General features: G+C 49.5%; 1 protein-coding gene across 1 annotated transcript in view; it reads right to left on the reverse strand.

Moving 5' to 3' along the window:
* Window positions 1-23,147, reverse strand: part of LOC139239236 (synaptosomal-associated protein 25) — a 539,314-nt gene that overhangs the window by 113,631 nt on the left and 402,536 nt on the right. The window contains exon 5 of the mRNA XM_070867927.1: window positions 17,835-18,011. Within this exon, the coding sequence (XP_070724028.1) occupies window positions 17,835-17,930 (96 nt within the window). The 5' untranslated portion in view covers window positions 17,931-18,011. The remainder of the gene's footprint in view (window positions 1-17,834; window positions 18,012-23,147) is intronic.

Below are 23,147 nucleotides of genomic sequence, written 5' to 3' on the forward strand. Positions count from 1 at the left end.
TTCGCTATAAAAGAGAAGGCTGAGGAATGACCTAATAGGGGGAGGGGGGGTTACAAAATTATGAAGGGGTTTGATAGAGAAAATGTTTCCACTTGTGAAGGTGTCCAAAACTAGGCGTCATAAATATAAGATAGTCACTAATAAATCCAATAGGGAATTCAGGAGGAATGTCTTTACCAAGAGATTGGTGAGAATGCAGAATTTGCTACCACAGGCGACTAGCACTGGTGCATTTCAGGGAAAGCTAGATAAACTCATGAGGGAGGAGGGAATGGAAGGTTATGTTGATAGGGTTAGATGAAGAAGGTTGGGAAGAAGCTCGTGTGACACATGAACCAGTTGGGCCAAATGGCCTGTTTCTGTGTTTGTAAATACTATGTGATGGTGGCAGTACTACACTATTGTAATGTATTTGCTTCATAGGTTCTTTGCTTAAGAATTCTTGGCAATACATTGCTATTAAGAACTAGTTGGTTTATTAACAAAGGTTTAATCACTCCACACATTACCAGTTCATCCACCAGGCGTACAACCACCTGCCTCAAAACCAAACTGGCCAGGGTTTTATTGAGTCTTGTGAACATTAAGCCACTCACAACTCAACAGCTCTACAACTATTTTTGGTAGAAATTTTAAATCAAGTGCCCCCTGATTAAAGGAGGGCACTAAAACCGACAAACTTAAACAAGTTACACTTTGAACAGTAAACCTAAATCAAATTAAAATTTGGTTGCCGGGGTTGATGATGCACTCCAGTCCCTCCGGTGCCCACCTCTCACGGAAGGCCGTGAGCGTACCGGTGGACACTGCGTACTCCATCTCCAGCGACATCCTGGCTCGGATGTAACCGTGGAAGAGAGGCAGGCAGTCGGGCTTAACGACCCCTCAACAGCTTTACAACTACAGCTCTACAACTCTTTTGTTGAAAGAATCGGCTGCCCTAGGTGAGGCTCGAACTCACAACCTCGGCATTCCCCGAGCCTGTACTGTCATATAAGTACCGCGCGCTAAGTGATTGCTCTACAACTCTTTTGGTTGAAAAACAAAACAGTTAAGTCAAGTGCCCTCCAATCTGGGGGACACTCCAAACATTTTTCAACTGCCCTCTTTTTTTCCTTTTTTTTGTATTTTTTTTGGTTTTTTTGCTTTTTTTGGGGCAGTAAAATCAAAAAATGTTTTTTTTTTTCCAAGTTCCCCCTATAAAAGGGGAGGGGGACACTAAAAACACCAGCAATTAAAACAAATTAAACTTTAAAACATAAAATCAAATTAAAATTTGGTTGCCGGGGGTGATGATGCACTCCAGTCCCTCCGGCACCCACCTATCGCGGAAGGCCGTGAGCGTACCGGTGGACACCGCATGCTCCATCTCCAGGGACACCCTGGCTCGGATATAACCGCGGAAGAGAGGCAGGCAGTCGGGCTGAACGACCCCTCAACAGCTCTACAACTACAGCTCTACAACTCTTTTGTTGAAAGAATCGGCTACCCTAGGTGAGGCTCAAACTCACAACCTCGGCATTCCCCGAGCCTGTACTGTCATATAAGTACCGCGCACTAAGTGTTTGCTCTACAAACCTGTGAGCATACTCACAGTGCATACATTACCCTTATCAAGGTAAAACTGTCAGATGACTCCTTTGGAAACTGAGTTTATGCTGCCTCACTACATTACACTGGCACATCACATCAAGCTATACGTTTAATGCAATAGAGTGTTGTGTCAGAATAATGTCACTTTTGGGCCGTTGAATCAAGACTCCCTCATCCCAGTGGAGCCGTTACAGAATGGGTTCACACTACATTAGCTGTGATTATACACACTTCCTGCTAATGTAAAGCTATTTATTTAATTGCGCTAATGCTATTTTTACAGGTTAATTTAAAAATAAATGAATTTGGAAATCGATAGGACTGAAATTTATTTCAAAGGGCCCCCCAGTCTTCCTTGAAGGCTGCGACACAGTAACGATAACAATAGGTTATGCCTGGAAAAGGGCCATTAGCCAACCAAGCTGTGTCAGCCTTTCTCCATTCATACCCAGGGACTTGAGCGCATAATCCAGGCTGGCACTCCCGATGCAGCGCTGAGGGAGCGCTGCATTGCTGGAGGTGCCGTCTTTCGGATGAGATGTTAAACCAAGGCCCAGTCTGTTCTCTCAGGCTGACATAAAAGATTCCATGGCACTATTTCGAAGAAGAGCAGGGGAATTATCCTCGGTGTCCTGGATAATATTAATCCCACAACCAACATCACTAAGACTGATTATTTGGTCATTATCACCAGTGCTGTTTGTGGGAGCTTGCTGTCCATTTCCTACATTGCAACAGTAACTATGCTTGAAAAGTACTTCATTGGCTATAAAGCATTTTGGGAAGTGCTGAGGTTGTGAAAGGCACTATGTAAATGCAAATCAGTCTGTCTGTCTGTCTTTCTCTTGTTTTGTTGGCTGACTTGATAAGTGGCTAAAAGAGTCACTGCAGTTCAGATTGCTTTCGTTGCGAGGCTGATTAGTGTTCTGCGAGCTGTCAGATCCTGGGGCTCACTCGGACGCTTGGCACGCTCACACTCGATTCAGATTCTAGATCAAAAAACCTGCTGCTCATCATCACAAAGGTGCTCTGAGCCAGGGCTCCTAGCGGCTCAGTCAGATACATGCACGGCCAGGAAGGGAGACTGACTTTACAGGCAGCAGCTTCAATTTCAACTGGGGCAGCAACTTGGGGGGGTTGGGGTCGGGTGGTGGGGGGGGGTGTCAGCAGCAATTGGTCACAACACCCCTGTAATGTATGCACCGGTGAGTATGCTCACAGGTTGGTAGAGCTGTTGCACTGTGAGTGGCCTAGCCAGTCACATGATGTTCACAAGACTCAATAAAACCCCAGTCAGTTGGGTCTAGGTCATCCACGATGAGGTATGCAGTTGTAAGCCTAGTGGATGAACCGGTAATGTGTCGTGTGATTGTTAAACCTTTGTTTAAAAAACTAACTAATTCTTAATAGCAATGTGTTGCTGAGAATTATTAAGCTAAGGAATGGAAAAAAACACCTCCCACAGTTGAATAGCGTGCCAATGTTAATTTTGTAATCTCACATGATTGGTTATTTGGGCTAGAATTCCAGAAGGCTGTTAGTGCCTGTGCCTCCAGGAGAAGAAGGGGGAAAAGTGGGGGAAAAGTTCTTTGAAATTAATTTTTAATTTGTTAGGCAACATTTTTCCACAGTGACCCAGGATTGAAACTGAGAGTCCCAGGGGTCAGTCGGTGCATTTAGAGCTATTGATACGGCACAGTGCGATCAAACAATGGAGCGCCAACTTCCAGGAGGGGTGGGGTGCAGGTTTTAGCCCTCCTTTTCTTCAGTTCCTCATCCCAACAGTACTGTACCGCATTGCCTAGTGCAGGCCAGGAGCCTCTTTGTGGGCCAGGGAGGGGATGGTAAGCTAGGAAAGGGAGAATCTGAGGTGGTACCATTGCCAGATGTTCTTGTGTCGCTCCTGATCACAAGCCAAAGAACAACATTAGTGGAGGCCTTGGAGCAGGTTGCCAGGCCCCAGTTGGGTACTGGGTGGTGCCTGACCTGGTAAAGTCTAAGCCAAGGAGACAAAACAAACAAAATCACGAGGGACTGGATGGTTCAATGGGTGAGGCACTGGTCTTTTATCTCTGAGACTTGGATTTCAATTCAGTGAAATGCTACTTTGAAAAGGGAGCTTTCCGTCCCTAAGCCTCTCCGCCTCTCTCCTCCTTCAAGACGTTCCTTAAAATCTACGTCTTTGACCCAACTTTTGGTCACCTGTCCTAATATCTCCATATGTGGCTCAGTGCCAGATTCAGTGTTTGCTTAATCGCTCCTGTGAAGCGCCTTGGGGCATTTTACCGTGCTAAAGGCACTGTATAAATGTATGGTGTTGATGTTGCTACAAAAACTGGAATTGCCCGTAACATGGCTTACAACTCAAACATTAGCCCTGGGTCCTGTCCAATATTGATCTCTCTGGGTCATCACTGTTCTGTACATGTCCCTGTCCTGTGGGGCTGGATCTACATCACTGTGTCTTGGACTCAGGTCGATGTCCTCCAGTGCACTCCCCCCCATCTTTGAATCCCTCCGTGGTCCCACTCCACCCTACCTCCGCAACCCTTCAGACCTGTTTCCCCAGCCTGAGCCCTTGGTCTTCTGACTCTTGACCACTGCCTGTTCCCTTCTTCCTCTGCTCCAATATTGACCCCTCACATGACTCCGCTTCACGACCCGTCTCCACAACTATGAGGTTGAGGTTGAGCCATGGCTCAGTGGGGACCACTTTCACTTCTGGGTCAGAGTGTTGTGGGTTCAAGCCCCACTCTCAGAGACTTAAACAGTAAAATCTAGTATGGCGCTCCAGTGCAGTGCTGAGGGAGCACTGCACTGCCTGAGGTGCTGTCTTTTGGATGAGATGTTGAACCGAGGCCCTGTCTGCTCTCTCATGTGGATGTAAAAGATCCCGTGACACTATTTTGAAGAAGTGGTGTAGGGTTACGGACCTGGAGCTGGTAATTGGGATTAGACTGGATGACCTTTTGCGCAGATATGATGGTAAGTATTGTAGGGAATCGAATAAGGCCAGGGTTAATCTCCTGGACTAGTTTTGATCGCCTGGATGGGTCGGAGAGGAATTTTCCCAGATTTTTTTCCCTTAAATTGGCCTGGGTTTTTAATCTGGTTTTTGCCTCTCCCAGGTGATCACATGGCTCCGGTTGAGGTGGAGTGTAGAATGTTTCAGTATAAGGGGTGTCGCAGTTGTGTGAGGCGGACTGATTGAGCTGGGTGCTCTTTACCTTTCCGCCATTGTTCATAGGTTTATATGTAACCTTCAGGGCTGCTGACTGAGGGCCGTGCGGCTCTTTGTCGGCCAATGCGGATACGATGGGCCGAAATGGCCTCCTTCTGCGCTGTAAATTTATATGTTTCTATGTTTCTAAGAGCAGGAGAGTTATCCCCGGTGTCCTGTCCAATATCTCTCCCTCAACCCACATAACAAAAAAACAGATGATCTGGTCATTATCTACAGTTTGTGGAAGCTTGCTGTGCGCAATATGGCTGCCACATTTCCTACATTACAACAGTGACTACATATTTTTTTTGACTGCGAATCGCTTTGGGACGGGCTGATGTCTTGAAAGGCGCTATAGAAATGCAAGTTATTGCTTTACAAAAGCCTCTTTAAATTGACAGCTTTGACCTTGCCTTCGGTCACTGTGCTGAGCCTGTGTTGTATGGGAGCCTCGGTCTAATGCACATGAGCTTTTATTACTGCAATCGTCCTCTTAGTAACACAGTCAAAGATCAATTCTGAAAACGGCTTTTATCTCGTTAAAAAGCTCAGAGATTCAAGGCTCCCAGTCAGATGAGAAGCTTCATGCTCAGAATTAGGCAGCGGACAGCCGATTGTCTGTATTCATGCGGAATGCTTGTTGACTTGGTCGTTGACAGGATGCTGCTTTCTCTACAGTCCTTCAAAGCAGTTCATTGATATTCGCAGCACTTTGCCTCTGAAAGGCTGCTAGACTATCACTAATGGACCGATATTAATCTTTCACATGAGGCTGGTTAATATTCAGTAACTGCGTCAGCCGCTGGGTTCTATGATTGGCTCGCTTGTTTAGCAACACTGCCAGTCATTGGCTGAGCGATGTTTCAAGGCCCTAAGTTACAAAAGAGTTGTCAACGCCAGACAGATCCTGATGTGACACAAAATACTGCAGATGCTGGGTCATCGACCTGAAACGTTAACTCTGTTTCTCTCTCAACAGATGCAGCCTAACCTGCTGAGCATTTTCTGTTTTAAATCCTGGTGTGAGATTTTCAGTCACAACAACAATACCAATGTGCATTTATATAATGTCTTTAACATAGGGAAAGGTCCCAAGGTGCTTCACAGGTGTATTATGAGATTTTAAAAAATTGACACCGAGCCATAAGTAAAAATTAGCGCAGGTGACCAAAAGCTTGGTGAAAGAGGTGTGTTTTAAGGAGCGTCTTGAAGGAGGAAAGAAAGGTAGAGAGGTGGAAAGATTTAGGGAGGGAGTTCCAGAGTTTGGGGCCCAGGCAACAGAAGGCACGGCCACCGATGGTTGAGCGACTACAATCAGGGATGCTCAAGAGGGCAGAATTAGAGGAGCGCAGATATCTTGGGTGGGAGGGAGGGGGGGGGGTGGGGAGAGGGGGTGGCAGGATTGTGTGGCTGGAGAAGATTGCAGAGATACAGAGATAGGGAGGGGCGAGGCCATGGAGGGATTTGTAAAGAAGGATGAGAATTTTGAAATCGAGGCGTTGCTTAACCGGGAGCTGATGTAGGTCAGTGAGCACAGTGGTGATGGGTGAGCGGGACTTGGTGCGAGTTAGGACACAGGGCAGCCGAGTTTTGGATCACCTCTAGTCTACGTATGGGAGAATGTGGGAGGCCGGCCAGAATATGTGACATGGTACCACAAGCCATGTACCAGAGGCATTCACCTACCCCAAGAACATGGTGGAAGCAGATTCAATAGTAGCTTTCCAAAGGGATTTGGATAAACACTTGGGGGAAAATTGCTGGGCTACGGGGAAGAAACAGAAACATAGAAACATAGAAAATAGGTGCAGGAGTAGGCCATTCGGCCCTTCGAGCCTGCACCACCATTCAATAAGTTCATGGCTGAACATGCAACTTCAGTACCCCATTCCTGCTTTCTCGCCATACCCCTTGATCCCCCTAGTATTAAGGACTACATCTAACTCCTTTTTGAATATATTTAGTGAATTGGCCTCAACAACTTTCTGTGGTAGAGAATTCCACAGGTTCACCACTCTCTGGGTGAATAAGTTTCTCCTCATCTCGGTCCTAAATGGCTTACCCCTTATCCTTAGTCTGTGACCCCTGGTTCTGGACTTCCCCAACATCGGGAACATTCTTCCTGCAGAAGAACTGGCATGATGGGCCAAATGGACTCCTTCCAAGTGGTTCCTCTTTCACTATTTTTCTCATCGCTCGCTCTGCAATTGTATCTTGTAGATGTGGGATTTTCTAGTGTTCTCTCTTACTGGAGATCAAGGTGAACGTCTGTCAGCCCCTATAGCAGCAGAGAAAGGTCTCGATCTAATGCTATTGGCCATAGCTCAGTGGGCAGCACTCTCGCCTCTGAGTTAGAAGTTTATGGGTTCAAGTCCCACTCCAGACACTTGGGCACAAAATCCATAGGGAACACAGGAACAGGAGGAGGCCATTCAGCCCCTCGAGCCTGTTCTGCCATTCAACGTGATCGTGACTGATCTGCGGTCTCGCTCCGTAATACCCGCATTTGCCCCATATCTACTGTGCCCCCTAAACTGCACGGGAGCACAACGGCCCGGCTCCCTCGATGCTGCCACACACCGGGCTTGGCAGGCCGCACAGTTCTGCAGGCACGGGCTCCAGCGTGCAGGCGCCCAACAGGCCCATTTCGGCGTGTGCGCGTTGCATCCATTTTGGCGCATGCACGCTGGAACCCACTGCAGGCCTGACCCTGAGCCCTGAGACACTGAGTGCACTGAGTGATTATCCACAGGGCCTTCTGCGCAAGCTCGGTATCCCAGAGCCACACATGCACTTCACCCAACAGTTGTAGGTTTGCAGCATGGCCACATTTTCTTCAGCTCCGTGGGAGAACTGGCTGGGGGAAGAATGAGAGAGAGACAGTGGGGGAGAGAGGGAGGGAAAGAGAGACTGACTGCGGGACAGGAGAGGATAGAAAGGGGCAACCAAGAGGGAGATTGGGAGGAGGGGGAGAGAGTGGGGTAGAGAGAGAGAGAGTGGGAGAGAGAGAGTGGGAGAGAGAGAGTGGGGGGGAGAGAGAGAGAGAGTGGGGGAGAGAGAGAGAGAGCGAGAGAGAGAGAGAGTGGGGGAGAGAGAGAGAGAGGGGGAGAGAGTGAGCGAGAGAGTGGGGGAGAAAGAGAGAGAGAGAGAGAGAGAGAGTGGGGGAGAGAGAGAGAGAGAGAGAGTGGGGGAGAGAGAGAGAGAGAGAGAATGGGGGAGAGAGAGAGAGAGAGAGAGTGGAGGAGAGAGAGAGAGAGTGGGGGAGGGAGAGAGGGAGAGAGAGGTGGGGGAGAGAGAGAGAGTGGGGGGAGAGAGAGAGAGAGAGAGAGTGGGGAGAGAGAGAGAGGTGGAGGAGAGAGAGAGAGAGAGAGAGAGAGTGGGGGAGAGGAAGAGAGAGAGAGAGATAGAGGGAGAGAGAGAGAGAGTGGGGGAGAGAGAGAGTGGGGGAGAGAGAGAGTGGGGAGAGAGAGGGAGAGAGTGGGGGGGAGGAGAGAGAGAGAGAGAGTGGGAGTGGGGAGAGAGAGAGAGAGAGAGAGAGTGGGGAGAGAGAAAGAGAGAGAGAGAGGGTGAGAGAGAGAGAGAGAGAGTGGGAGAGAGAGAGAGAGAGAGAGAGAGAGAGAGTGGGTGAGAGAGAGAAAGTGGGAGAGAGTGGGGGGAGAGAGAGAGAGAGGGGGGTGGGAGAGAGAGAGAGAGAGTGGGGGAGAGATAGGTGGGGGAGAGAGAGAAAGAGTGGAGGAGAGAGAGAGAGAGTGGGGGGGAGAGAGAGAGAGAGAGAGAGTGGGGGCGAGAGAGAGAGAGAGAGAGAGTGGGAAGAGAGAGAGAGAGAGAGAGTGAGAGAGAGAGAGAGTGGGGAGAGAGAGAGAGTGGGGGAGAGAGAGAGAGTGGGGGGGAGAGAGAGAGAGTGGGGGAGAGAGAGAGAGTGGGAGAGAGAGAGTGGGGGAGAGAGAGAGTGGGGGAGAGAGACAGAGTGGGGAGGAGGAGACAGAGTGGGGGAGAGAGAGAGAGTGGGGGGAGAGAGAGAGAGTGGGGGAGAGAGAGAGAGTGGGGGAGAGAGAGAGTGGGGGAGAGAGAGAGAGTGGGAGAGAGAGAGAGTGGGGAGAGACAGAGAGAGAGTGGGGGAGAGACAGAGAGAGAGTGGGGGAGAGACAGAGAGAGAGTGGGGGAGAGAGAGAGAGAGAGAGGGAGAGAGAGAGCGTTAGTGGGGGAGAGAGAGCGAGAGTGGGGAGAGAGAGCGAGAGTGGGGAGAGAGAGCGAGAGTGGGGGAGAGAGAGCGAGAGTGGGGGAGAGAGAGCGAGAGTGGGGGAGAGGGAGCGAGAGTGGGGGAGGGGGAGCGAGAGTGGGGGAGGGGGAGCGAGAGTGGGGGAGAGGGAGCGAGAGTGGGGGAGAGGGAGCGAGAGTGGGGGAGAGGAGGCGAGAGTGGGGAGAGGGAGCGAGAGTGGGGAAGAGGGAGCGAGAGACTGGGGGAGAGAGAGAGAGAGACTGGGGGAGAGAGAGAGAGAGAGACTGGGGGAGAGAGAGAGAGAGAGACTGGGGGAGAGAGGGAGAGAGACTGGGGGAGAGGGAGAGAGACTGGAGGAATGGGAGAGAGACTGGGGGAGAGGGAGAGAGACTGGGGGAGAGGGAGAGAGACTGGGGGAGAGTGAGAGAGACTGGGGGAGAGTGAGAGAGACTGGGGGAGAGGGAGAGAGACTGGGGGAGAGGGAGAGAGACTGGGGGAGAGGGAGAGAGACTGAGGGCGAGGGAGAGAGACTGGGGGCGAGGGAGAGAGACTGGGGGAGAGGGAGAGAGACTGGGGGAGAGGGAGAGAGAGAGACTGGGGGAGAGAGAGAGAGAGACAGACTGTGGGAGAGAGAGAGAGCGAGAGACTGGGGGGAAGAGAGAGAGACTGGGGGGGAGAGAGAGAGAGAGACTGGGGGGAGAGAGAGAGAGACTGGGCGAGAGAGAGAGAGACTGGGGAGAGAGAGAGAGAGACTGGGGGGGAGAGAGAGAGAGAGACTGGGGGGGAGAGAGAGAGAGAGAGAGACGGGGGAGAGAGAGAGAGAGACTGGGGGAGAGAGAGAGAGACTGGGGGAGAGAGAGAGAGAGACTGGGGGGAGAGAGAGAGAGAGAGAGAAACTGGGAATCTTGAGAGAGATTGGGGGAAGAGAAACGGAGACTGGGAGATAGAGAGAAGGAGATTGGGCGAGAGAGAGACTGGGGGAGAGACAGAGAGAGAAACTGGGGAGAGAGACTGGGGAGAGAGAGAGAGAGAGACTGGGGAGAGAGTGACTGGTGTAGCAAGAGAGAGAGAGAGAAAAAGAGAAGATGGGGCGGGAGAGAGAGAGAGAGAGAGAGAGAGAGAGGATGGGGACAGGATAGAGAGGGACTGGGGGAGAGGCACTGGGGGCGAGGAAGAGAGAGATGTGGGGGTAGGAGAGAGAGGGAGACTGGGAAAGAAATAGAGAGAGACTGGGGGAGGGGAGAGACAGGGGAGAGAGCGAGAAGACTGGGAACAGAGAGAGATTGGGAGAGGGAGTGACTAAGGAAGGGAGAGAGAGAGAGAGATACTGACGTGGAGGAAGAGAGCATGACTGGAACGAAAGGAGAGAGAGGCTGGGGGGTGGAGGGAGAGATACAGGGGGAGAGAGTGGGAGAGAGAGAGAGACTGGGGGAGAAAGTGACTGGGGGAGGGAAACAGAGAGAATGGGGAGGAGAGAGAGAGAGAGAGACTGGGGGAGAGGGAGTGACTGGGAAAGGGGAGAGAGAGAGACTGACGCAGAGGGAAAGAACAAGATTGTGGCGGAGGGAGAGAGAGAGACTTGGGGGAGAGGGGGAGAGAGAGTCGGGAGGAGGGAGAGAGAGAGACTTGGGGGAGGGGGAGCGAGAGACTGGGTGGGAGGGAGGGAGAGAGAGAGACTGGGTGGGAGGGAGAGAGAGAGACTGAGGGGAGGGAGAGAGAGAGATGGGGAGTAGAGATTGGGGCAGAGGAAAAGAGAGACTGGGGGAGCGAGAGAGTGGCTGGGGAGAGGGAGAGATTGGGGGAGGGAGAGAGAGAGATAGAGAGACTGAGGAAGAGGGAAAAAGACTGGGGGATGGAGAGAGAGAGACTCGGGGAGAGACAGACTGGGGAAGGAGAGCGAGACTGGGGGAGGGAGAGAGAGATTGGGGTGAGAGAGAGAGAGAGAATGGGCGAGGGACTGGATTCTGGAAAGGTCCCAGCGGATTGCAAAACAGCAAATGTAACACCCTATTTAAGAAAGAAAGGAGACAGAAAGCAGGAAACTATAGCCCAATTAGCCTAACATCTGTCATTGGGAAAAAGCTGGAGTCGATAATTAAGGTAGTAGCAGGACAATTAGAAAATCATAATATAGTCAAGCAGAGTCAGCATTGTTTTATGAAAGGGAAATCATTTTTGACAAATTTGCTGGAGTGATTTGAAGATTTAATGAGCAGGGTGGATAAGGGGGAACCAGTGGATGTGGTGTATTTGGATTTCCAGCAGGCATTTAATAAGGTGCCACTGAAAGGTTACTGCACATGATAAGAGCTCACGGGGTTGGGGTAATATATTAGCATGGATCGAGGATTGGCTAACTAACAAAAAAGAGAGTCAGAATAAATGGGTCATTTTCAGTTTGACAAACTGTAACTGGTGGGGTGCCATAGGGATCAGTGCTGGGACCCCAACTATTTACAATCTACATGAATAATTTAGGTGAAGGAACTGAGTGTAATGTAACCAAATTTGCTGATGATACAAAGATAGGTGAGCAAATTGTGAGGAGGATGCAAAGAATCTGCATAGACAGGCTAAGTGAGTGGGCAGAAATTTGGCAGATGGACTATAATGTGAGAAAATGTGAGGTTATCCACTTTGGTAGGAAAAATAAAAAAGCAAATTAATATTTAAATGGGGAGAGATTACAAAATGCTGCGGTACAGAGAGACCTGGGGGTTCTTGTACATGAAACACAAAAAGTTAGTGTGCAGGTACAGCCAGTAATGAGGAAGGCAAATGGAATGTTGGCCTTTATTGCAAGGGGAATGGAATATAAAAGTAGGGAAGTCCTGGTACAACTGTACAGGACTTTGGTGAGACCACACCTGGAATGCTGCGTTCAGTTTTGGTCTCCTTATTTAAGGAGGGATATACTTGCATTGGAGGCAGTTCAGAGAAAGTTCACATGGTTGATTCCTGAGATGAAAGGGTTGTCTTATATAGAAAGATTGAGCAGGTTGGGCCTATACTCATTGGAGTTCAGAAGAATGAGAGGTTATCTTATTGAAACCTATACGATTCAGAGAGGGCTGGACGGGGTAGATGCAGAGAGGATGTTTCCCCTCGTGGGGGAATCTAGAACTAGGGGGCATAGTTTCAGAATAAGGAGTTGCCCATTTAAAACGGAAATGAGGAGGAATTTTTTCTCTCAGAGGGTCGTAAATCTGTGGAGTTCTCTGCCCCAGAGAGCTGTGGAGGCTGGGTCATTGAATATATTTAAGGTGGAGATAGACAGATCTTTGATAAGCGAGTCAAGGGTTATGGGGAGCAGGCAGGGAAGTAGAGATTAGCGCTCTACTCAGAACTCCTTCATGGCAAACGAGCCAAAGGTGGGCAGAGGAAACGTTACAAGGACACTCTCAAAGTGCAACATCCCCACTGGCGCCTGGGAGTCCCTGGCCAAAGACCACCCTAAGTGGAGGAAGTGGAGGGCGCTGAGCACCTCGAGTCTCGTCGCCGAGAGCATGTAGAAATCAAGCGCAGGCAGCGGAAGGAGCCTGCAGCAAACCTGTCCCACCCTCCATTACCCTCAACGACTATCTGTCCCACCTGTGACAGGGACTGTGGCTCCTGTATTGGACTGTTCAGCCACCTAAGGACTCATGTTAAGAAGGGAAGCAAATCTTCCTCGATTCTGAGGGACTGCCGATGATGATGATGATGAGAGCTGAGTCCATGATCAGATCAGCCACGATCTTACTGAATGGCGGAGCAGGCTCGAGGGGCCAAATGGCCAAATCCTGCTCCTATTTCTTATGTTCTTACTCTCTTCCTTTAGAAGGGCTGGCCAACCTGCATCTAATGAAGCCCCGTGTGACTCTTCCGTGGTTGAAGTGCAACTCTTTGTTGAGCCATGCCTGTTCACACATGTAATCCTTCCCTGGAACCCAGTAAAGGAGGACACAGCAAAAGTGGCACTTTCACTAGCATCACAAAACACAATGTTTCAGCGCGCTGCTGGTCTCTGTGACAAAGCAGATGCAACCGAGGGGTTGCTGCTGGCTTATTATGAGGTAACTGGTGACATTTAATTTTTGCAATGAAATGGTCACACACTGCGGGCCGTTCAGCTCCTGAGAATGGCGTGCAAGCTGCTCTACCACAAGAACTTGTATTTTTTACTCCAGGGACTTGAGCACATCAATCTAGGCTGACACTCCCAGTGCAGTGCTGAGGGGGTGCTGCACTGTCGGACGTGCCGTCTTTCAGATGGGACGTTAAACCAAGGCCCCGTCTGCTCGCTCAGGTGGATGTAAAAAATCCCAAGGCACTATGTCGAAGAGCAGTGGAGTTATCCCCGGTGTCCTGGTCAATATGTATCCCTCAATCAACATAACAAAAACAGATTATCTGGTCATTATCATCATCGTCATCATAGGCAGTCCCTGAATATCGAGGAAGACTTGCTTCCACTATAAAAGTGAGTTCTCAGGTGACTGAACAGTCCAATACGGGAATTACAGTCTCTGTCACATGTCGGACAGACAGTGGTTGGAGGAAAGGGTGGGTGGGACAGGTTTGCCGCACGCTCCTTCCGCTGCCTGCACTTTGTTTCTGCACGCTCTCGGCGACGAGACTCGAGGTGCTCAGCACCCTCCCGGATGCTCTTCCTCCACTTTGGGTGGTCTTTGGCCAGTGACTCCCAGGTGTCGGTGGGGATGTTGCACTTTATCAGGGAGGCTTTGAGGGTGTTCTTGAAACGTTTCCTCTGCCCACTTGGGGCTCGCTTGCCATGTAGGAGTTCCAAGTAGAGCGCTTGCTTTGGGAGTCTCGTGTCAAGCATGCGAACAATGTGGTCCGTCCAACAGAGCTGGTCGAGTGTGGTCAGTGCTTCGATGCTGGGGATGTTGGCCTGATCGAGGACACTGATGTTGGGGTTATCACATTGCTGGTTGTGGGAGCTTGCTGTGCATATGTTGGCTGCCGTGCTTCCCACATTACAACAGTGACTACACATCAAAAGTACTTCATTGGCTGTAAAGCGCTTTGACACGTCCGGTGGTCGTGAAAGGCATTATATAAATGCAAGTCTTTCTTTCTTTCTTTTTTTATATAGTGACCTTAATGTAGTAATATGTGCCAAGACGTTTCACAGGGGCATTATCAGACAAAATTTGATACTGAGCCACTTAGAGACATCACAACAGGTGACCAAAAGCTTGGTCAAAAAGCGTCTTAAATGAGGAGAGAGGTAGAGAGGCAAAATGGTCTAGGAAAGGAATTTCAGAGCTTATGGCCCAGGCAGCTGAAGGCACGGACTGGAAGAGGTCGCAGAGATAGGGCAGGGAAAGCCATGGAGGGATTTGAAAACAAGGATGAGAATTTTAAAATCGAGGCAATAATAGAGAACAAACAATGGAATAATGGGAGGTATATGGGCATTGTGCTGCCCCAAGCTAGCTCAAAGAGGAACACTCCATATGGTCCACTGCACTGAGGAACATTGATTCCAGAAAACCAATTAGTTACATCTTCAAATGAATATCACAAAATAATTCAACGCTGAGAGATAAAGAATGAGAATACATGAGAGTGAAAAGGAATCAGGGATGATAGAAAAATAATAGCAAGGGAGAGATGCAGCGAGTGAGAGCCTAGGAGATAAAGATTGGAAGAAAGGTAGAAAGAAACAACAACTTGCATTTATAGAGCACCTTTAATGAAGTAAAACATCCCAAATTGCTTCACAAGCAGTGTTATTAACCAAATAAATTGATGAGTCGAAGAAGACAGGGCAGCTTTGGTCAAAGTGGTAAGTTTTAAATTGTGTCTTAAGAGGAAAGAGAGGCGGAGAGGCTGAAGGAGGGAATTCTGGAGCTTAGGGCTTAGAGACAGTTGAAGGCACGGCCGCCAATGGTGGGGTGAAGGGAATGGGACATGCACAAGAGGCCAGAATTGGAGGAGCACAGAAATCTCCGAGGGTTGTACGGCTGGAGGAGGTGGAAAGGGATTAGGCCATAGAGGGATTTGATCACGAGGATGTGAATTTTAAAATCAAGGCGTTGGTGGACACGGATCCAATGTAGACCAGGGTGCCTTAACGACAATCTGCATTCATGGCGAGTCTTTAACGTAGAAAAATATCCCAAAGTGCTTCCTAGAAATTTAACAAAGTCAAAGAGGGCAAAGAGGCGGGTTTTAAGGAGGATCTTAAAGGAGAAGTGCAGAGGCGGAGGGGTTTAGGGAGGGAATTCCAGAGTGAAAAACTGCTCATGGTTGGGCAACGGGTAGGGTCCCAAAAGTCTAGAGTCAGAGGAATGGAGAGTTCGGGGGGCATGTGATGGGGGTCATTGGAGTGTAACAATGGGTTCGCACAGGCAAACAATGATGATGTTGGAAGTCACCAACCGCACAATCAGCTCAGACCTTAATTTCCTTGCCTTCAAGCAAAATAAATTCAGCAACTTCTAAGGCTTTGAAAGCAAAACAAGGAATTCATTAGAAAAATAAGGACAGCTATATTTAATCGTGAGACTTCATTAAGTCATTTATATTTCATGGGCAGATCGTACACAGTGGGAACAAATAATTAAATATTTTTAAAATCAGCATGTTTACAGAACATTCAGCACTTGTTCTGGCACACCTCTGAAGCCAAGTGATACCTCACACTACTTTATGCCCAAGGTTCTCCAGTGTAATGGTGAACTAATGATGGTCTTGTGGTGAGACTACAGGCTCCACGAGGGGCGACGGCAATTATAGTCCATGGATAAAATAGAGTGAGTTGAGAATGGGACAGAGTGGGAGAGGTATTCGAGAAAAGAGAAGAATCGGTTATCAGACTGAATGCTGTTCCCACATTACAAGATCACACAGGATTACATTGGATAGACAGCACAGAAACAGGCCATTCGGCCCAACCAGTCCATGCCGGCGTTTATGCTCCACTCGAGCCTCCTCCCGTCTTTCCCCATCTAAATCTATCAGCATAACCCTCTATTCCCTTCTCCCTCATATGCTTGTCTAGCCGCCCCTTAAATGCATCGATACTATTCGCTTCAACCACTCCCTGTGACAGCGAGTTCCACATTCTCACCTCTCTATGAGTAAAGAAGTTTCTTCTGAATTCCCTGTTGGATTTCTTGGTGACTATCTTATATTGATGGCCTCTAGTTATACTCTTCCCCACAAGTGGAAACATTCTCTCTGTATCCATTCTATCAAAACCTTTCATAATTTTAAAGACCTCTATTAGGTCTCAGTTTTCTTTAGAAGGATTCCATTATTTTTCCTGCCAGCGATGTTAAGCTGACTGGTCTATAATTCCCTGGACATGTTCTACCCACTTCTTAAATATATGTATAATGTTAGCTATCCTCAAGTCCTCTGGCACTACACCTTTTTCTAACAAATTATTAAATATGTGCATTAATGCCTCCGCTATCTCCTCCCTAGATTCTTTTAAAATGTGTGAATGCAATCCATTGAGACCAGGGGTTTTATCCTCTTTGAGTTTGATTGGTTTATTTAATATATCCCCTCTTTTTATTTTAAATACACTTATCTCATTACTAATCTCTTCATTCAATGTCATGTCCATCTGTTCTATCTCCCTGGTAAATACTGAAGCAAAATAATGATTTAATATTTCTGCCATCTCTCTATCGATAGACACAGATCACACCCATTTCAGATCCACAAAACCCCACCCATCCACAAAACCCCACCCACTCCTTTCATCACCATATCCAACAGTCAATAAATTATTCCAGGGTTTATCTTCACTACCCTACTCAGAACATCGAGTTACATCATCTTCATAGCGGTCCCTCGTATCGAGGATGACTTGCTTCCACCAAAAAAGGGGTGAATTCACAGGTGTTTCAATCAAGGACCTAATACTGCTGGTCACAAACTGCATCCTGAAGGATGGGAAGATGCCTGTGCGTGGATTTTTTTAACGTATGGTGGCCGTTGCACACCAGCCACCACACGGGCTTGACAGAGCTAGGTCTTGGTCCAGTGGCAAGGATTAATTATGATTGAGTTACATAGAGTTGAGAAGAATAGCAAAGTTTTGGTCTCCTAATCTGAGGAAGGACATTCTTGCTATTGAGGGAGTGCAGCGAAGGTTCACCAGGCTGATTCCTGGGATGGCAGGACTGACATATGACTGGATCGACTAGGCTTATATTCACTGGAATTTAGAAGAATGAGAGGGGATCTCATAGAAACATATAAAATTCTAACAGGATTAGACAGGTTAGATGCAGGAAGAATGTTCCCGATGTTGGGGAAGTCCAGAACCAGGGGTCACAGTCTAAGGATAAGGGGTAAGCCATTTAGGATCGAGATGAGGAGAAACTTCTTCACTCAGAGAATTGTGAACCTGTGGAATTCTCTACCACAGAAAGTTGTTGAGGCCAGTTCTTTAGATATATTCAAAAGGGAGTTAGATATGGCCCTTATGGCTAAAAGGATCAACGGGTATGGAGAGAAAGCAGGAATGGGGTACTGAAGTTGCATGATCAGCCATGATCATATTGAAAGATGGTGCAGGCTCGAAGGGCCGAATGGCCTACTCCTGCACCTATTTTCTATGTTTCTATGCATTTAAGGGGAAGCTAGATAAACACATGAGGGAGAAAGGAATAGAAGGATATGTTGATGAGGTAAGGTGGAGCATGAACACTGGCATGGATCGGTTTCATGTTAATGAACATCGATGAGACCCCCGTCAAGTCTGGGAGACTTGTCCAGCACTGCTCTTATATTGTGACAAAATATTCCCTCCTTTGTGGATTCATCACTCACCTCATCCGTGATCTGGTCAGCACATCGCTGCATCTCGTCTTGCTCCGACCGAGGTTCCATATTATTTTCCAGGTTGTTCTCCATGGTGCTACTCATTGTTGGTCCCTACGCGACTGCGATCACTCGGGAGCGGTGGGGTTGCACGGGTGCAGCAGGGTAGTGACCTCCGAGCAGAGTCTGAAAAGCAAAAAGGAGAATGTTTAAGGATATTTACCATCTTTTGAACAAGGCGGCCAGTGCTTCATAAGAAGCAGCACGTTCACAAGAACTGGAGACTCCGAAGGGAATAGTTAGGTTTTGATATTACAAATTTTATTCTCCCTAGTGGTCTATCAGGTAAAGACACCGAGTCACATGGATTAAAAGAAATGGATTTATATAGCACCTTTCATGACCACCAGACGTCTCAAAGCTTTTTACAGCCAATGAAGTACTTTTGGAGTGTAGTCACTGTTGTAATGTGGGAAACGCAGCAGCCAATTTGCGCACAGCAAGCTCCCACAAACAGCAATGTGGTATTGACCAGATAATCTGTTTTAGTGATGTTGATTGAGGGACAAATATTGGCCAGGATACTGGGGATAATTCTCCTGCTCTTCCTCAAAATAGTGCCACAGGGTAGTGCCTCAGTTTAACGTCTCGTCCGAAAGACGGCGCCTCCGACAGTGCAGCACCCCCTCAGCACTGCACTGGAGTGTCAGCCTAGATTTATGTGCTCAAGTCCTTGGAGTGGGATTTGAACCCACAACCTTCTGACCCTAGGGGTCTCAAATTCTATTCTCCAAGCCATGCTGAGCTAGTTGATCTTAGTCCTAATGGAAGAAAGACTTGCATTTATATAAAGGCGCTATATAAATGCAAGTCTTTCTTTTTCACGACCTCAAGCCGTTCCAAAGCACTTTACAGCCAATGAAGTACTTTTGAAGTGTGGTCACTGTTGTAATGTGGGAAACGCGGCAGTCAATTTGCACATAGCAAGCTCCCACACACAGCAATGTGATAATGACCAGATAATCTTATTTTAGTGATGTTGACCAGGACACCAAGAAAAACTACCCCGCTCTTCTTTGAAATAGTGACATGGGATCTTTTATGTCCACCTGAGAGAGCAGACAGGACCTCGGTCTAACAGCGCAAAATATTCAACGCTGTTCACTATTTTCGATACATCTACGAGTTCCCCTCTCAGGTCTGGAGTGGCTTGTCCCACAACGCTCTTATGCTCCTGCAAGAAATAGCCTACAGTAAAGTGTCAGCCATGGATCAATTGGTAGCACTCTCATCTCAAAGTCAGAAGGCTGTGGGTTCAAGTTCCACTGCAGAGACCTGAGCATATAATTTAAACTGACACTCTAGTGCAGTGTGAAGGAGCGCTGCACTGTCGCAGGTGATATTTTTCAGATGAGACGTCAAAACCAAAACACTCTCTGCTCTCTCAGGTGGATGTAAAATACATCCCACTGTGCTATTTCAAAGAAGAACAGGAGGAGTTATCCCTGTCCCCCAGGCCAATATTTATCCTTCAACCAAATGATGATCTGGTCATTATCACACTAATGATTGTGGGATCTTACTCTGTACAAATTGGCTGTTGTGTTTCCTTCATCACAACACTGAAGGCTTTGGGGGGGGGGGGGGGTGGTGAAAGGCACTATATAAATACAAGTCTTTGGCTAATTTCACCCTGTGCTGGAGATAACCATGACCTTGACTGTGATAGCAGTTTGCTCCCTTCCTGGGGCTCCTGCGTCTGATGATTCAGTGACTGTGGGGGCGAGGGGCGAGAACATGTCGGCCTGGTGCAATGCCGCCTCCCACAGTCGAACAGTGCGCTCCGCTCACCTTCCAATCTCAGGTATGAAGGAAGGCAAAGGCAGGCTGGAATCAGTGCAACCGTAACCCGGCCATCTTTCGGGGAGAACAATGAGGGACGGGACAGGGCAGGTGGACAGGTCCTATTTACTGTCAGTGTTTGCCAAAACATAACGCTCGCTCGGATCGCAAAGCCCCAGAGCTTGCTGTTTCGCCGCATTGTTCTTTTGTAATTCATCTCCCTCCCCTTGTGTTGCAGACGGATCCCTGAGTGACAGGGCAGGAGACAGCCCCCGTCCCGACCCGGCAAGCAGCGCACTGCAGCACGGCCCGACCCGAACCCGCACCCCCAATCCCCTCCTCCCTCACTCCCCGCACCCCCACCCCTCAACCCTCCTCCCTCACTCTCCGCACCCCAACCTCCCCCCTCCTCCCTCAACCCTCCTCCCTCACTCCCCGCACCCCCTCACCCCTCCTCCCTCAACCCTCCTCCCTCACTCCCCGCACCCCCACCCCTCAACCCTCCTCCCTCACTCTCCGCACCCCAACCTCAACCCTCCTCCCTCACTCCCCCTCCCTCACCCTCACTCCCCGCACCCCCTCACCCCTCCTCCCTCAACCCTCCTCCCTCACTCTCCGCACCCCAACCTCCCCCTCCTCCCTCAACCCTCCTCCCCCTCACTCCCTCACCCTCACTCCCCTCACCCCTCCTCCCTCAACCCTCCTCCCTCAATCCCCGCACCCCTCAACCCTCCTCCCTCACTCTCCGCACCCAACCTCCCCCCTCCTCCCTCAACCCCCCTCCCTCACCCTCACTCCCTCACCCTCACTCCCCTCACCCCTCCTCCCTCAACCCTCACTCCCCGTACCCCCTCACCCCTCAACCCTCCTCCCTCACTCCCCGCAGCCTCTCACCCTCACCCCTCAACCCTCCTCCCTCACTCTCCGCACCCCTCACTCCCCGCACCCCCTCCCTCACCCTCAACCCTTCTCCCTCACTCCCCGCACCCCCTCCCTCACCCTCACTCCCCCTCCTTCACCCTCTCTCCCCGCCCTTCACCCTCTCTCCCCGCACCCCCTCCCTCACTCCCCGCACTCCCTCACCCCTCCTCCCTCACTCCCCGCACCCCCTCCCTGATCCCTCAACCCTCCTCATACCCCCTCTCTCACCCCTCAACCCTCCTCCCTCACCCTCACCCTCACTCCTCGCACCCCCTCACTCCCCGCACTCCTTCCCTCAACCCTCCTCCCTCACTCCCCGCACCCCCTCCCTCACTCCCCAACCCTCCACTCTCCTCCCTCCCTCTTCCCTCCATCCTCACTCCTCATCCCTCACTCTCCTACTCTCCTCCCCTTACCCCTACCCTCATCCCTCCACCCCTCATTCCCCATTCCTGGACCCTCCTTCCACCCATCCTCTACCCTAACTCCCCTACCCACCTCCCTCACTCACCCCATCCTCAACTGCTACTCTCTCATCACTCCACTCTCACTCCCCCATCACTCCACATTTACTTCCCCCACCTCCACCTACCCTCCCCATCCCTCACCCCTCACTCCCCCACCCCTTCACTCCGCTCGATCAGGGGATTAAGGACCCTGCAGAATACCTGTTCTGCAGCGGTTTCGGGACAGATTTGTGCACGATGAAATGCTGCATAAGGGATACTCACAGGGAGGGGGAGTGGGAGTGGGAGGGGGTAAGGATCAGAAACAGAGATTTGCTTTGTGGTGTGAACATTAAACAGTGAATCATTAATAAATCATGAATAAATAATTCCTCACTCGACACTAATGCTTGCATCTACAGGAAAGAAGGGTCTGAAATGGCACAATTAATCATTAAAACAGCCCATAGCAATCCCACCCATTAAAACCGGAGCAATCACTGGTAGACAAATAAGATACATCTTGCATAAGGGCTAGCACCTTAAAGGAGAAGGGTACTGTACTAAATTGCCACACAATCCAACGGATTGTTGTTCAGAATAAGATGGTTTGGTACTTACTGCCTCCAGTCCTTCGCTGCGCTCCTGTGTTATTCCTTCACACTGCTGCTTAGATGGAGACTGGGAGCTGACATTGTGTGTGGAAACTCCTCTTCAGTGACATCATGAAGCTCCTCCCCTGTGCTATCACAGGGCAGCGTCGAGGCTGAGAGGCAGGCAGCCCACTTGATTCACAGCGACACTGGCAAAGGAACTTGATGAGGTCAGCAAAAAAAAGGGGCCTTCAAGACAACATGTCCGGCCCCTGTCAGCCTCTGACCAGCTGAAAATACACAAATATAGAGGACTGAGGTGTCCCGGCATGGATGTAGGCATCTCACGCTATAACATTAGGGTCCTGCTCAAATTTAATAGAATATCCATGTGATATCACAGCATGGTAAGCGTTAGTTGTGGCTCAACCGGCAGCACCCTTGCCTCTGAATCAGAAGGTTGTGGGTTTCAAGTCTCATTCCAGGGACTTGAACACATAAATCTAGGCTGGACACTGCCAGTGCAGAGCTGAGGGAGCTCCGCTGGGCGGGCCATATTGTTCGCATGTCAGACACGAGACTCCCAAAGCAAGCGCTCTACTCGGAACTCCTTCAGGTCAAACGAGCCAAAGGTGGGCAGAGGAAACGTTACAAGAACACCCTCAAAGCCTCCCTCATAAAGTGCAACATCCCCACCGACACCTGGGAGTCCCTGGCCAAAGACCGTCCTAAGTGGAGGAAGTGCATCTGGGAGGGCACTGAGCACCTCGAGTCTCATCGCCGAGAGCATGCAGAAATCAAGCGCAGACAGCGGAAGGAGCGTGCGGCAAACCAGTCCCACCCTTCCTTTCCTCCAACCACTGTCTGTACCTGTGACAGAGACTGTAATTCCCATATTGGACTGTTCAGTCACCTCAGGACTCATTTTTAGAGTGGAAGCAAGTCTTCCTCGATTCCAAGGGACTGCCTATGATGATGATGCACTGTCAGAAGTGCCATCTTTTGGATGAGACATTAAACCTTTCATGGCCACCAGACGTCCCAAAGCGCTTTACAACCGATTAAGTATTTTTGGAGTGTAGTCACTGTTGCAGCTAACTTGTACACAGCAAGCTCCCACAAACAGCAATGTGATAACGACCAGATAATCTGGTTTAGTGATGTTGATTGAAGGATAAATATTGGCCAGGACACCAGGGATAGCTCCCCTGCTCTTCTTCGAAATAGTGCCATGGAATTTTTTAAGTCCACCTGAGCGAGCAGACGGGGCCCTGGTTTAACGTCTCATCCGAAAGACGGCACCTCCGACAGTGCAGCACTCCCTCAGCACTGCACTGGGAGTGTCAGCCTAGATTTTTGTGTTCAAGTCTCTGGAGTGGGACTTGAACCCACAACCTTCTGACTTAGTGTGCTACCCACTGAGCCATAGCTGACATTTAGGCTTGAGTGACAATTGCAGGCACAGCAGTAACACCGTGTGCATGACTACCTCTACATTTGGTTGGAGTAATACAATTTCA

This window comes from Pristiophorus japonicus, chromosome 26 (genome assembly GCF_044704955.1).
Source record: "Pristiophorus japonicus isolate sPriJap1 chromosome 26, sPriJap1.hap1, whole genome shotgun sequence".
Classification (NCBI taxonomy): Eukaryota; Metazoa; Chordata; class Chondrichthyes; family Pristiophoridae; genus Pristiophorus; species Pristiophorus japonicus.